The 16888-nt window shown below is 40.2% G+C and overlaps 1 protein-coding gene across 1 annotated transcript; it reads right to left on the reverse strand.

Annotated features, from left to right (window-relative positions):
• Window positions 1-7562: 7562 nt before the first annotated feature.
• Window positions 7563-16836, reverse strand: glt8d2 (glycosyltransferase 8 domain containing 2). The gene is made up of 10 exons (XM_085768808.1): window positions 16626-16836; window positions 13539-13582; window positions 12157-12249; window positions 11803-11992; window positions 11060-11177; window positions 10895-10979; window positions 10355-10467; window positions 9559-9725; window positions 8479-8591; window positions 7563-8057 (listed from the first exon to the last, which is right to left on the reverse strand). The coding sequence occupies exons 2-10, from the start codon at window positions 13555-13557 to the stop codon at window positions 7879-7881; spliced, it is 1077 nt and encodes a 358-aa protein (XP_085624934.1). The 5' UTR covers window positions 13558-13582; window positions 16626-16836; the 3' UTR covers window positions 7563-7878.
• Window positions 16837-16888: the final 52 nt, after the last annotated feature.

Below are 16888 nucleotides of genomic sequence, written 5' to 3' on the forward strand. Positions count from 1 at the left end.
ATATTAAGGAAATGACCAGTGCTACCCTCGTATTTGTGTACTGCATACATGTGTCTCAATTGTTAAAGTTTAGCATTACTTCTCAGTGTTTAATTTTACAATCGGGACTCATGTAAACATGACATAGTCTACCACGCGTCTTTACTCACTCAGTTGTCACGAAAACATGACGTACCACACGCTCTGCCAGTGGTGCGGCGTTTGGACCTAAATGAAAACAAACATGTATTACCGTAGCCTACTAATTGAAAAATGAAACTATGTATCATGTTTGCTTCTGGTGTAGGCTACACCCGTGGTCCACAGCAGCATGTGTTAAAACACCCTCAGACGACAATCCAATTGTTACATGCTAACAAGCTAGCTGCAGTCTGGTTAGACATCTTGTCATTTTCCGATAGCGAGTCAGTGTAGCATCCAAGCTACCCAGATGAAGGACAGTATTGTGGATGGGAATATGTGATGGGTGAAACTGCCAAGACTAGCAAATAAGCATTTGGCCACAACTTGCACCAGAGTTAAAAACAGGAGGTTATGGTGTTTCATTCTCTCCTCTCTATGACGCCTAGTATAATCACATACCACAACAACGGAACGTCGCAACAATGGGTTTAATATGGTCGGAACAATGGGATGTCAAACATTGAGATTTCGGAACGATGGGTCATTTTCAGAATAATGGGATGTCGGTATTATGAGCGACATAGCTGATCTTAGCATTAACATTAAACATCGTTCCAAGAGCTTTAGTTGTCATCGTGTTGGTGTGTAAAGGAATTAAATTTGATGCTGAACTCAAAATGTTTGTTCTAGACTAGTCTAAGTAAAGGTTTTAAAACAGTTGGTAATGCTAATGTTAGCTACGTTAAATCGACCATTTAGTCCTTTATTTCTCAAAGTTTTAGTTGCTGGAGTCGTTCAAACAAACAGTGGCATAGGCTACTTTACATATTTTTCTGCTGCGTTGGTTAGTAAACAAAAGAAGTAAAAGTAAAAACTCCACAATCTAGTTACATTTGTTCATCTCTCCAGACTAACCTTTATGCCCTTTGGCCTAGTTAAAGTGTGGCTCTGCTTCCAGGCATCACGTTGTGTAGTTATCTGGTGTCAGGTGGTTTTCGCTGAGACAGGAATATGGCAGTGAGTCACTGACTTGAGCAAGAAGTGTTATTACTACAAAGGAGGAAGGGCACGTATTTGAAGAGAGAGGTTAGTATCCTCGGTAATCCACAGTGAAATTACACTGATCCATGCAAAGCCTCACACACCTACGGAGAATGTCAGACAGAAGAATTCAGATGTCATGAGCAGTGGAAAAGAAAACTCAAAGAGGATCACACTGGGAGTCTTCCTGTCATTTTTCATTTGCTTTGAATGTATACAGACAGAGAACAGACGGCGGCTGCCACACGAGACATACATTCTGGTTGCTATGAGCATAAACATCATTTACCTCCACTGATCACTGTTTTAAACTTGGATGTGTGGGGTGGAAACAAATATGGGATGTAAGTCACACGTTCCCAGCGGGAGGACATCTGAGACAGCTCATGTTGGGGAAAAGTAGACATGACACTGCAATCACATGTCCAGGCAAACATAGCTTGCGTGATTTAAAAGAGTTGTCTGCCTGGCCCACATCGCTGCAGCTTCACAGTGATTGACTGTAATAGTGTGGTGTAAATTTAGACATTGTGTAGGTTAACAGGTTTTCAGGGTCCGGGAGGTCGTACATCACAGCCTGCCAGAAAGGCTGCATTACATAACACATAATAGGAAAACCATGAGAGAATGTATACTCAGGGAATATATGGAAGAACATCAAGTTATTGTACAGTAACGTCTGTGTTCCTCTTTATGTTGAGGAATGCAAAACGATAAAGATGAGACAGATGTTATTCTATATTTTTCCTATTGTCAGCAAATTCCACAAAAAGATGAAAACCAGCAACAGGTTTGTTACCTATTAATGTTGACTGACTCCTGCTCCCTGTCTGAGGGACTCGGCTCAGCTTGTATTTTCCAGATGAAGAAAGTAGGTTACAATTTCATATTTTCCTTTTTAAAAAGGAAAATGGATGACACAACTAATCATGTAAATTAGCTTGCATCCCAGCCTTGTATCTTGGCAATGTGCAAAATTGTGTCAAGTCGCCAGTCATATAACTATTCCCACCTTGAATGTGTCTAGTCCATTATAGCCACCAATCAATGTGATTAATGAGTGAAACAATTGACAATCATGGAGCTGATGCACCAATCATCAGCAAGTGGTCACCCCCATTCTGCTCTGAGTGTGATATTCTTTAGCAACTTTCTGCACACAAAACATATTTTCTGAGCCTGATCTTACTAACCCTAACCCTAACCAGTTGTGCATAGTTTTTCTATGATGTATCTATTCAGGTTTTATGTCTCTATGCAACACATTTCAGATGCTGAAAGAAATGTGTTCATAGATAGCCCGATACATTTGGTTGCAGATCATCCATTATCCCCTGGTATACATAGACTGTGTTTGTTTTTGGTTATGCTGGGACACTCCGGGTTAAGGCTGGGGGGAGAGGATCATGGTCTTGGTCTGAAGGCCGTATCACACAAGGGGGTGTTACAGTGAAATGAGTGTGCAAAGAGTTTTTTTTTTGTTCAGACACCGACTTTGCAGGTCTGGTTGTAGTTGACTCTCAGTCAAGAAACTAATACTTTTTGCTGGAATAGCTGTTAACTTCCTTCTTGTCACCATTACTCACTTAGAAGTTAATGAATAGGGAAACTAATGGGACAACGAGTCCCACATTGCAAGAGACATTTAAATCCAATTGATTCCTGTCTCATCTGTCTGCATGAGTCATGTGGAGCAGTTGCACCTCTGTTAATGATAGCTTCCTGTGCTTTAGACTGTCTGGCCCTTTGTCCCCTAAAGACCTTTACTGCAGGCCACAACCAAATATTTTAAAGAAGCACAAAAATGCAGTGTTATTACTGACGGGTGGCTATACCGTTGCTTTATGAGTACCTGATATAATTTTGTCATTTTCTTGTGATTGAATTTAGAAGTTCATTACTGGATAAATCAAGCATTTTAAGAGAGATGACTGAAGTCCTGACGGTTCAGTTTCTGAATACAGGCTGTGTGCATTTCTCTGTGGACTGAAGCTTTGATACTTTCACAGTATTAATTTAGAACCTAAACCTGCTTCATGATCTGTTTTTACAGAATGGGACCTTTAACTGTTTGTCTGACCGTTACTGAAAGCTGAGTTTGGGAAATATGCAAAATTGTATTGGACTTTATAGTACAAGAGTAACTGGTGCAAGTGGTGATTTGCAGTATCAATAAGCATTTACATTTTACCACTGGGCCAGTGTGCACATGTGCATGTCACCTAAATTTGGTTGAAAAGTCAGGATGCACTCACGAGTTATGCAAATGTATCTGAATTAGGCCACTTTATTGACCAATAATACATCAAATGCAAAGTAAAGCCTCTGTTCCTGGCAGCCCATCACTTTCTACTCTATAGTAAATCACATGGGGTCTGTGGATGGACTTTGTGGCAGAGCAAGGGAACTGGATCTGTGGAAAACCCATCAAAGAAGCAGTGATGTCACCCAATCTGTAGACTCCATGAGCCAAAGGTAAACGTGACTCCACGCACACACACACTCCACACACACACTCATCCTCTGCTGCTGCTGCCCCGTCAGCCAGCTGTATCAGCATACGTGCAGTCTGACACATCGACTCCTCTCAGGCCACAACCCTGCTGCTCTCACACTAGTTCCTCACACAAGACTTGGATGACTCCACACTCTGCTGGTCTCCATGGTGATGGTGTGTGAAATACAGATGTCATGTCACTATCATGGACTCGTTATCACTGCACAAGTTCAAGAGGACAAAGTTTTCCCTCAGTTTCTCTTTCATTTTAGACTTTTGTCCCTTTTTTTATTCCAACATCAAATTATTTGCATTAGACTCTGGGAGTATTCAGCATAATGTGACATGGGTGTTAGTGTGCTCATAGGAGTGGCAGTACACACCTCTGACGACACACCAGAGATGCTGGGTACATGTGATAACACTGAGTGAACGTGCTCATATAGCCAACCCATGGTGGCTGCAAGAACACAAGCAATCTGTACTGACCCTCCGCCTGCACTGTGACAAGTCATTATGTAGATAAAGTGCCTTACTGATCTCCAGGAAGACTCTACATAACAGCACTCATATGACACATATTCTAAAAAAACAACAACAGCATATGGATTGAATTATCAAAAGAAAACTAACAAACCAGATATAAATATATATAAATAAATCAGCAACACTCATACATACAGCTCCTCTTAAAGGGACAACAAGGAGTTTTGGAAAAGCGAAGCGTTTTCACACTACATTTATGAGCCTCTGCGCACCGTGAAATTCTTTGACCGGCACAAGACAGACTCATGTTTTCATTCATCAATAATTAAAGTCAGAGGTTCAAAGAGGTTCACATACCGTCGTAGTTCCGACCATAAACGGCGATTCAGCTGCGTTATTCTCATGACTCGCCACGAAGGAAACGCTGGTCGGCTCGACCAGCATTTCCGCCACCACTAATAATAACAAAATAACGATAGAGACAAAACGATATATTTATCGAAAATGGGCCCATTAACAAGTGTGGGTAGCGGAGATTCATCCACATTAATGTGAGACTTTTTTTTATAACTGAATAGAAACTCCTCGTTGTCCCTTTAAAACTGCCCCAAAAAAAAACGACCCCTCAAACTTCAACATGCTGATCAGATAAAATACTAACAATCATAATTCAACTTATAGCTATTCCAGAAAATCAAAGTGAAATGAAAAGTGCTCAATAATCCCCCTTTTTTTTTTTTTAGGGTGGGGGTTAGTTCCCAGAGTTTCTCTTGGCAGACTCTCCACTGGACTCCAGGAAGTCCCTGCACCTGGCCAAGAAGCAGTCTACCACAGAACTCTCAGTAAAACCACAACTTTCTGTTTTCTTTTTACACTTTTACACACAAGCAAAATATAACTGTCGAATGTTGACCTGTAGGGGGGGTGACAGATGCTCAGAGCAGTCAGTCCCAGTCTGACTCCCAGCTGGCCAGACTCAGTTTCCTGTCTCTCTACACGGCCCTGTCACATAAAGGCATATCAAGGTGCTGGGAGGCGGCTGCTGTTGCCTTTGGGAAATGGCAGGAGTAGGTGAACTAACACAGGTTCATTTATTTGCCTCAGTGGGAAGTTCAGAGAGTGAATTTTGAAAGTCTTCAATGTCAGGAGTTGTGAAGTTCAGTAAACACTGAGTCACTGGTATTGATCACTTATATCAATAGTCAGTTTGCACCGTGGGACAGAAAAACCAACAATTTGCCAAAGATGTTGAATTGTAGCCTAGATTTAAAACTGTCCCGATGAGAACGAAACTTGGACCCATCGGTTTTCAGGCTGCTGAAGTGGTGTGTGTAAGGGTCCAGCAGCTGCACAACAACCTAAACTCTGACGTCACGATGACGTCTCTCTCTCTCACACACACACACACACACACAAACACACGTGCACACACATTTACACACACCTTCACCTCTGATGGATGCCAGCATCAGCTCCCACTGTACAACACGCTTTAACAGATTCCAACAGGGGGAGACGGGAGTAAGGCTTTAAACACACACACACACACACACACCTGTGACCTTAACTCCAGATTGATAGATGTTCAAAACAGTTTGACCATGACGCAGCGCTTGAATAACATCATTCCTGAAATATATAAACATGAGCACATCAGCTCTTTAAACTAATGAGCAAATCGCAATAATATGTGTAACTACCTCTCTACATGTACATATAATTTGTGGCTCTAGGCACATTCCCAGGCAGTTTTACTTGTTGTCTTTTCAGGCAAGAAAGCAAAACATTGAAATAAATCCGAGGATTTAAAACAGTAATCTGTGACGTCAGAGAGAGAGAGAATTTCTTGAACTGACAGAAGATCAGAGAACATGAGTCCCATAGTTTCTCTTTAGCTATGAACGGTATTTCCTTCTGAAATACAGTTTTACCATTTAGTTTTTACCATTTACCATTTATTTGATCATTAATGTCAGTTCTATGGTTTCATCGTAAAAGAAAAATGGAACAGTCAATATCATCATCATCAATATCAATAAATCATCCTTGTGGGCACAAAATCCATATGCATAAAAATTACATCATCATGGTAAAATTGCGACAAATAGGCCTACACAAAATTATATAAACTAAATATACAAAATGAATAAATAAGTTGAAAGAGTCAGTAAAACCTGAGTCACATGGGTAGTTGTGATTTGATTTCACCATTTCATAGTGAAAGTTTTGGTGATTTCATCATGTGTTATTTTGCAGTCTTGGCCCACAGAGAATTCCTGACTTTGCCCACAGATGGATTGAATTATCCAAAGTGAACTCCAAAACATAATGTAGAGTTTGCAATTCCGAATAAGGGAAATGATTGTGTGTGGTTTTCTTTTCATTTTCCTGCAAATTAAATTAAAATTAGAAACAAAACATCAAAATTCTTTGGAGCAGCTTTTGCAGCTCGTGAACCTTCAGACGCTGCAGCAGTGAAACATCTTTACTTCTGCTCTGGCGCCTCCCAGTGGAGCAGGACCGACACCGCACTCACCCTCCGGAGACAAATGGACTCTGAAGTGGTTCTGTCAGGATGAAGTCAACAAATGAAGTCTTTTAAAAATAACATTTAGTGTATCTGAATGAGCTAATGGTTGTTCTGTACTCAGTGAGCACTTATGACAGAGTCTAGAAACAATAATCTGCTCGGAGCTCGTACCACTGTTACAAGTCAACAACAAAAAATGTCAGTGAAGTTACAGTCAGTAAAGAAGTATGTCTGTCTTGTTTTGTTTAATTTGAATCATGTATGTAAAGCACTTTGGTCAACATCTGTTGTTTTTAAATGTGCTATAGAAATAAAGATCACTTAACTTGACTTGACAATAGATAATATGGCTGTTTCAGGATTCAAAGTCAAATCTGCTGGATACACAACCAGTGGTCAGTCTCAACCATCACTTCAAATCTTGATTTAAAAAGAGCAAACAATCTGCACATAGTGAAATGGATGTTCCATGCATCTAAACCAATGAGCTAAAACAGACCTATTTGATTCAGTGTGTGTAAACCTAAGAGTCTGAAGCAATGCGAGCAGCTAAATACTGCTGCAGTACTCCACTCAACAGTTAATGTTAACCACATTTAGTTTAGCATGTAAGGCAGTAATTTCAGCTTTAACTTGAATGGCGCTGAATAGACAACCCACGTCATTTTTGACATTTTAACCACAGTCTGCTGCCATTCTGGCTGTAAAGTGGCAACTGTAACTAACTATGCTGTAACCAAACAGGAGCCTGTACTTAGTCTTTATAGTGGTGTAGGTTTGGCAGTATCATATCTCATCATAGACAGTATCATATTTTATTACAGAATACATTTGAAGTAAGAATGTTCAAAAAATAAAGACAACAAAAGTTGAGTTGTGAGATTGTATTTTAAGTTACCATGAAAACACAGTTTCTGTAGTTTACCCCTTTGTTTTTCAAAGACAAAGATCTTTGACTCAATCTGAATACATGACTGATATTCTAAAGTCTTCACAGGATCTGTCAGAAACAGATTTGTCACATTTTCTTGCCGTTAGCAACACACAGATCACCGACTCTACCAAGACTGACTCTCATGTAATGTTCAACAGTATGACATTCACTGCATGGTTCCTATTATCCCCTTCCCCCCTTTTGTCCAAGTATAGTAGGTCCTCAACTTCACATACTTCATGTGCCCCTCCGGCGCAGCGGCTGACATCAGCTTTCACTATCAGGTCGTACCAAGGAGAACCGCTGAGAGGGGTCGGGGATGAACCAGCGCTCCCACAGGTCCAAGTGGACAGCAGGGTAGTTCCAGGGCTTGAAGGGGCCGTTCCAGTGCAGCAGCCGAGCCTCCTGCAGGAAGCTGTCTGAGTAGCGGGCATCTGGACTCCAGCCTGGAAAACAGGAAAGCTTTTTGAAACTGATCTGTGGGTCACACTGAGACATTATAGTTTACAATGTAGGACAGATAATGAATGCACTGTCTGTGCTTTAAATAGCTGTAACTGACTGATTTCTATAGAAGATTTAAAACACCTGAATGAAAACTGAGACAGAAATTAAGTGAAATATGATACACACTTATTCTTGTGCATTTGCCATATCATAATGACAGCTAGTTAGCCTTTTGTTTTTAATAATTGAATGAATAAATGGCTGTTTGTTTGATATCAAATCACAAGACAGAAACCAAAAGCAAAGGTCACAACAGGTTTCTGTCATCAGGGCATGATTGTACTAACTAACTATGTATGTTTCAATTATGTTTTCTTTGTTTTATGTTTTTCTGTGTCATGTTTAGAGTGAGGGTCTCACCGAGGTGTCTGACGTGCCACAGTGGGTCCAGTGTTGTGTATTTGTCATGAAAAACTATCAGCATGGGTGGAGTGGCCACACCTCCTGCCATGGCACTGCTGTATATGTTCTGCCTGGTGGAGAGAGAAGGGGTGGGGGGTTCTGATGAGTCGGTCTTCACATTAGTCTTCAATAGGACATACTTTTTCATGCCACATGCATTAACAGTGGTACTGAAGACATTTAATCTTGTTTTCTACTGTTGCTCTCAGCGTTAGCTAAACTTAATTTGGTTGTATGCCCACATCGGCAAAAAAAAAGAAAAGAAAGTTCCTCCTGTCTTATATTTACAATGTTTACAAATCCAAAGGAATGTATTTTCATATTTACTTGTTAAGGGAGCTATTTTAAAGATTTACAATTGCTACCTAGACAATGTTAGCATGATTAGCCTACTAATTATGTTTGGCAAGAGAAGTGCTAGGCTATTTATGAGCAGCACTTCAACAGGGCAGCTAACTAGTTAGCATGCTTATTTATATAGTAGTATAAACATAGTATTAAAAAAAAGAAAGACATGGCAGAAAAAGAAAACAAAACAAGAGTTAAAGTAGCACTATCACAAATACAGCAATAATAGCAATAAAAAAACTGAAATATGCAATAAATAGGTCCAGTGGAGCCATAACCATCTGTACACAAAATATAGCCAACGGTGGTGTAGCGCCTGTGGAGCGAATTCCTTTTTGTTATGAGACAAGCTGGCCTGGTGCTTAGCCCCAGCTCCTGAACGGTAAAGAGTAAAGAGGATGAAGATGTTTATATCTGATACGCTGCACCACCGGCCCCATCTAGTGGCTGAACAAAGTACTACTGGAATTTGCGATAGTGCTACTTTAACATAGGTAGTGTTATTGGTCCATAAAGGACTTAAGAGACCCAGATGAGGCCAATGTAAATATTTTCTTATCACAAACAGTACTATATTGAGTGGTTCTTACCTTAAAACACAAAGTCCAAACAGGGTCTGGACATTTTGCACTTACAGTTTTCTACTTACTGTCCAGTTAGTGAGTGATTCTTCACCAGAGCCTACTGTACCTGAAATTCTCCTCCATCCATTTCTCCAGCTGTTTGGTGATCTTTTGTTTCTTCCACTCACTGATGTCGGCCACAAACACTCCAGGGTTGAAGGAGCAGTCTCTGGGGTTGATACCCAGGTCTCTAACTTCCTGTTTCCTGTAGTCCAGGAAGCCCATGTAGGTTGTCTAGGGGACGAGCTCAGAGGACAGGACACTACATTTCAGGCTTTATAAAAGACTCCTGTCAGAGGGCAACTGAGACAGATGAGCATCAGTCTAGGGTGAAAAATGAATGATTCATTTCTGATGAATGACAGCGTCTCCATCAGGTTTAAGATAATGCACATCATGGCTTAAAGGAGACATATTATGCCCCCTTTCCACAAATTAAAATAGTTCCCAGGTGTCTTAAAGACATGTCTGTGACATGCTGTGGGCAAAATCCCCCAAGCATCAAACATCACAGCTCTTTTCATCCTCTCTAAACAGCCCTGTTCAGAACGGCTGGTTTCAGTGCCTGTCCCTTTCAATGCAAATGAACCACTGCTTGCCCCTTCTACTGGTACCAGGTAGGGGTGGGATTATGCAAATTCAAAAACTAATGACATCATTGGAAGACAACTAAGGAAACAGTTAATAAAACCACATGGATTTTAATCTAAGGAGCCTGCAAACTACAGATTATTTTGTCAATTCTCACATTTTGGGGGCCGAAAGGCAAACTAAATATGTTAAAGAGCTTTCAAAAAGTGATATTTCCATAATATGTCCCCTTTAACACACAAAACAGTAAGACATATGAAATCAAAATCCACCTGCATGCCAATGCTGCGCACCATCTCATGAGTGGAGGGCAGGTCACAGTCGGTGGCGAACGCAGCAGCGTGTCCTGGCTTCAGTTTGATGTTATACAGCTCCTTGATGTCACCTTGAAATCATTAAAAACCTTTATGTGGTGTACTACAGCCAACACACACACTGTCAACTCTATTCACCATCTGTTTCTCTTATCTAATTATCATTTCATTCATACCGTTACATTAATTAGTTTATAAAAAAAAAAGTTAGTTTATTAGACTTTAATTAAGCATTTTTCACTTGTATTTATCATATATAACCATTCAAATTGAACTTGTCATCTGTAGCTGCTGCTCTGACTCACTAGGCAGGATTTGGTTATATATCTACAATGACAAAATGCCTTGTGTCAGCAATATTTTCCATATGCAGACATTTTTGTGCTATACTCCCATCAGACCCAAACTATTTTTCCAAACACAGACTCGTTATGTGCCTTTAAACACAGCTGGATGGGATCATGAACTTCACTGGATTCCCTGATCACACATACATACCCTGCACGATGACATCATCATCTAAGTATATCACCCTCTTGTGGTTGATGTCGAGCAGAGGTAAGTAAAAGCGCACAAAGTTGAGCTGCAAGATAAAAGCAGAACTATATGTGAGACCCACATTCAGTTGGAACTTTATGTACACTTCTTTGTAGCAGAACTCACAGGATGTAACAGCTCGGGTCGAGCTGAGTCTGGCTTCACTTTTCCTCTGAGCACCATGGGGTTAAACTCCAGGATCTTGTACTGGATGCCTTTCAGTTTAGTCCTCTCAATGTACTGCCTGAGAGAGTCAGATTAGATATAAGAACATGAACGTCACCATGATGAGCAGTAATACCGGGTTGCTGTGACCCTTTCGTATCACTGAAGACTAATACATTCACACCTCAGCTGTAATATGTATTCATTATTTAAAGGGATAATTCAACATTTTGGCAAATTGGCTCATTGCCATAATCCCTATAGTTTTAGGAGTAAGTTCATTACCTTTAATTGTCGGTGCAAACTGTTTTTAGAACGGCGGAGCAGAGCCGCGAGCTGCTCAGAGCTACGCTACGGAGGCTAATGGGATTTCTTGGTTTCCCTCATCAAACTCATCAAATACACAATCCAACAACTCCAAAACACTCTCATGGACATGTTGTGATCTGCACATTCACCACGCTATGAGATAATAAAGGAACTTTACGAGACAGAGTTGTTTTAGAGGTAAATTCATGCAAAACCGCTGATGTGCGTTCCCGCTGTCTGCTCCGCCGTTCTAAAAACAGCTTGCACCGACAATTAAAGGTAATGAACCTACTCCTAAAACTATAGGGATTATGGCAATGGGCCAATTTGACAACATTTTGAACTGTCCCTTTAATGCACTCTAATGTGGTTTACAGTAGAAAACAGAGACAAACCTTGTCAGTTTCACAGCATCGCGAAAAGTAACAATATAGAAGAAGACATCAGCATCCGTGTTGCTATGGATGCTGTTGATGGTCGCCATGGTTCCACCCATTCGCTCCTCAGATGCACAGATGATGACAGGGATGACATTATCCACCGCCGCAGGAGCTCGGGGAGCACTTCCAGGGCTCTTCCTGTGATCTGAGAGTTCGGGGTGGACGCTGGCATTAATATTACGATGATGACACCCACAGGTTACTATACATGACTTGTTTCAAGATGAGAAGACTGATCTATTTTGCAGCCATCAAGTTAAATAAAAAGACCAAAAAAGACATGGGTGACACCTGTGTGGATGTACGTACCTGAGAGTTTGTGCCGGGTGGAGGTTCTGAGCAGTGTGTTGTGAATGAGCAGACACAACATGAGCAGCAGCAGCACAAGGAGGATTTGATTAACTGCAACACAGGGAGAGACAGAGGATGATACTCATTGTCTGTAGTACACACATACATTTTCTACTGGATGTAGTTGCTAAGACATTTTGTGCGTTTATTTTTTTGAGAGAAATTGAGAGATCTTTTTTTTTCACTTTGTTGATACCATCTTGTGTGTGTAGCATAGCTTAACATGGCATACATAGCCATTTGAAGCAGCTGGCTTCGCTTGTATTTAAAAAAAATCTACCACTTACCTCTAATCCTGGCTAATTAATGGACATGTGGTATTTCTACTTACAGTAAGTGCATATAAAACAAATGAAATACAATGTGGCAATTAAAGCACTTCCACTTCTTTGAGTGCTAAGCCACGCTAATTGCCTCCAGGCTCCATAAATATACAGCCACAAGAACGTACTACTTAAACTCACAGCTTGAACAATAATGGCCTAATTCCTAAACATAAATGTTGATGATTAAGTATTGTTTGATGAGCAGTTGAATTATTTCAGCGCTTAACATCAGCTGAGTGAACCAGGCTGTTGTCACACACTGCTGCTCGCTGCTGGTTTTTACTGTGTGTGGAGAGTTTCCATCAGCTGCCAGGCAGAATCAAATACCCATCTGAAAGCAGTTACAACACACTGCTATCATTTTCAGCTGCTCAGCCAGGTACCATGACTGATTCTGGACAATGTTACAATATTAATTTCAAGAGATTTCTCCATTATTTCTGTTGTTTTTTTTCCCTATCATAAATGTTTAACCAGCTAAAACTTACTGTGTCGTCAGGTGAAATTAAACATGAAACTCTTTTCTTATGTGAATATAATGCTGTTCTGTTGCCAATATTAAAATGTGCATCAATTTTTGGCACAGTTTCACTTTTGGAGAAATGCAAGTCTGCAAGTATTTGTCTTCAGGTCCAAGCTGCTGTTCACACACTGCATGGAATCATACACTTTAACTCCTTACAGCTTGTCGTCTGGTTACCTCATCATACCCTCCCCCAGCACACACACACATTTGGTGCACATGCATGAAGGCTGGATATTTTCCTCTTACTATCCCTGAAGAGAAATGTAGGGGCCCTTCACTTACTTGCAATGCAACCAACTAAACCCTACACACCCAACACAAAGCAAAGCAACATAAATGACCCAGCAATTGAGCCTCTGTGTTGAAATTTGTCTAAAAGGACCAGGACACAATTGAACACTTTTCCCTTTTTTCTCTCTCGTGTTAATATGTGTCACCTGAGACTATAAATCAGTCATATTACATTCACAGGCTTTATTTTCACTTACTTTTTCTCAGGAGAGGCATATTTCATGTTTGGTTCCAGCGACATCTGCAAACAGACACACAGAGAGAAGAGAAATAGAGAGCTATTAGGTCACTAAGAAGAAGTTAACTCTCAGAAAGATAAAGATGAAGTACTTACTGGCAGATTTAGCTGTTCCCTGAGTGCAGTATTAACCTGCCAACACAGCTGAAGGTGGTTTAAAAACTGTTTCATATTATAAAGTTGACGTTTGATCAAACTTCTAAAAATCACATTCAGTTTCCAAAGCAGTAACTTAAAGGTCCTGTATTTACACTGACACAGTATCTGGTTTGATGTTTGATCCGGAATTAGATCTATTTGTGATTTTAAGAACCAAAAACATCTCAGTGTAGTTTTACATCTCCTCTCTGAAACTCCTCTCTGGAGCTTTATAACAACAGGTCTGTGTCAGCCAGTCAGAGGAGAGGAGAATCTGAGTCTCTCCTCTGATTGGCTGACTGTTTTCTGTGATTGAATGAAAATATCGCAGATTTCAGGTAAAACAAGTTTGAATGGTGCGTCCAGATGGAGCATGGCAGAAAGTGTTGACTGCTTTTTGTGACATCACAATGTTACAGAAGTATTAACCTCAGTTTTAGAGAATACAGGCTGTGTGCAGTTCTCTGTGGACTGAGGCTTTGATCATTTGTACTTTGTTTATGATGAAAAAAGATGTGGAAATATGAGTATGCGAGTACTTGTTCAAAGCACATTAAGCTGGTTGAAATATAATAATTTGATACCTCTGTTAAAAATAATAGTCTGGTTGTGATTAGTTGTGGTTTTGTGGATGAATGTGAATAACAATAACTTATTAAATCAAAAAAACTGAAACAGAAAATTGTAAAAGTGCAATAGGAGAAACATAGACAACTTTTATCTGCCATTTTATCAGTTCTCAGTCAGGTATTGTTCAGCCAGACCATAGCTACACATTTATAATTTATTTCTTGGTTTATTCATCATCCTGATGTTTCATTTGAACCTTACCTTACCGTACCTGCTGGATTTCATACAGTGTGGTTGGCTGATTGGTTAATATTTGAGTAAACAGGTGTACATTTTGTGTCTTACACCGATTGTATATTTTATGTGTAATTTTGTACAGCACTTTGGTCCACTGGGTTTTTTAAAGTGCTTTATAAATAAAGTTGGTATGGTACCTATAAGAAAATGCCTGGTGGCTATATATGAGGAGGGTTGGCTGCTGATGCCCTAAAGCTGTGATCACGTTTAAACTAAACAATGAAAGAACTCAGACGGATTTTGAGACGGTGACAAATGGCCAGTGTGACCTGACCTGCAGTAAACTCACTGAGCCTCAAAGCCAGAAGACACTGGAAAACACATATGGCTGCATTTTGTCCCAAACCTTCCACCATTTCCTTCCTTCCTTCCTGATGCCAGGGCTTTATCCACGCATCTGTTAGCCTGCCAGTTTTTTAAACTTTTATATAACCATATTAATAAAAATAACAAAACGTACATCCCAACTGTCGCAGAATCTAAACAACGTATTGCCTCATTGTGATCAACATGAACTAATCAGAATCTGTACGTAACCTTCTTCCTCATCAGATTAAGTGTGACACTGTCCCGTTTCGGTTCTTCTCACAAATCTGGAGTCTCAAACTGATCTACAACAGTTTACTTTGTTTGTCCCTGCACTTTAAAACATCTGGAACTAATTAGATTCAGATACACCCCTCACAGAAGGCAGAGCAGCTGAACATGCTGCCCCCGGCCTGCACTTTAACGATCTGTAATGGTGTCAAGACGAATTACAAATGATCAGCTTAGCATATCATATGGCCACCAGTCCCATTGCATTTACAGATATATAATCAGTACTTTACAGATTTGTCCCACTAAATATGAACGCTCATTTTGTTTAATTTGTTCATTTTGTTCTCTGTTTTTTGGAATTTTTTTTTGCGCTTGTCAAATAAAGTCCACTGTGGGTGTTTTTTTCATTACTTTCCTCAAATGGATTTTTCAGCGCACAAGGGACAATGCTACATGAATCATTTTTGATTACGCAGCAGCCAGCTGTCATCCAGAAAACCAGTCTTTAGCTCATCAAAGAAGCTCACAGGAGTTTGGCAAATAATTGTGTGTGTCAGTTTGTAGCCCTCATAAATCTGTTAACACAGTCACACTGCAAGGACTCTGTGTTCTTCTGGGGACAGGAAGAAAATTTTCTTGAATGATGTCAATCATCAAATGTTATCAAGTGAAGAGTGAAGACTTCGTTAGGATTAGTTGAAGTTATGGTTAGAGTTAGAGTTAAGACAGAGTGATTTTACTTAGGGTGAGGGTAACTTTCCAGGAAATGAATGGCAGTCAATGTAAGTCATGTAACGTTCGCTGAAGTGATGGAAACACAGCTGTGTATATGTGTATGTGTGTGTGTGTGTGTGTGTGTGTGTGTGTATTTGTGTGTGTATTTGTGAGAATGAGTGTGGGGGATGGGGGTCCAAACCAAACCACATAAGTCATCACGCTCCAAAAACACTACCTTGGACAAAGTGGTTAACTTTTTCATGACTAATATATATTCCTATAAACTTTTCCTTTTTAGACAAAGGAGAAAAACTGGAGAAGAAAATCTCTAAAAGCCTGAAACAAGCTAAAAGGGAGCAGATCTTAATCTGGTTAGGTTGCAGATTTTTACAATAATCTGACATTTATCTCTAGAACAATATAAAATTTGGTTGAAAATAAGTGAAACTGAGTCATGCATCATGCATTTACACTATAAACTCATTTGTTCTTAAGGGTAACATGGGATTAGACTGACTTTTAAAGATTGATTTTTTTTTTGTTAGTGTGTGAGGACAAAAAGTTCTCTTCTCTTTTTCACACCCCAACAGAGTTGCATAAAAGAAAGTCACAAAGTACAAGAAACACATTTCACAAAACACAACAAACATATTGCTGCAAAATTAGATTAGGCTATCTAAGAAAATCTAGGTTTTAGGCGACAGGGACAATGGGAGGGGGTGTGTCACTGTCCTGTAGCTTTATTTAAAGCACGTTAATTAAAAAGTGCTTGAAATGTACTCACCAGAAAAAGAGGGTGGTGGTTACACACAGTTTCATCCCCGGTGTTCGTGGTCCATGTTGTAAAATCTCGGAGGACTAGACTCACCCTCACCAACAGCCCCGCTTTTCTTCTCCCCCACCTCTTTTTCTCCGTCTTCCCTCCAGATGTGACTCATCCTGTTCACCAGCGCTCTGACACCGAGCCAGACTCTGGATCAGCTCGGCCCATTTCACAGAGTCACAGCAGTGACACTGAGACTGATATCAGAACAGACAGAGCAGATG

The sequence above is a fragment of the Trachurus japonicus genome, chromosome 23, assembly GCF_045865225.1.
Source record: "Trachurus japonicus isolate A0001 chromosome 23, Traja_1.0".
Taxonomy (NCBI): Eukaryota; Metazoa; Chordata; class Actinopteri; order Carangiformes; family Carangidae; genus Trachurus; species Trachurus japonicus.

Excerpts from the sequence above, each read along its gene's own strand:
- glt8d2 (XM_085768808.1), bottom strand. Across the intron at positions 10,468-10,894 it reads TGATGATGTCATCGTGCAGG|GTGACATCAAGGAGCTGTAT; the intron begins GTATGTATGTGT and ends AATGATTTCAAG. Across the intron at positions 8,592-9,558 it reads TGGATGGAGGAGAATTTCAG|GCAGAACATATACAGCAGTG; the intron begins GTACAGTAGGCT and ends TCTCTCCACCAG.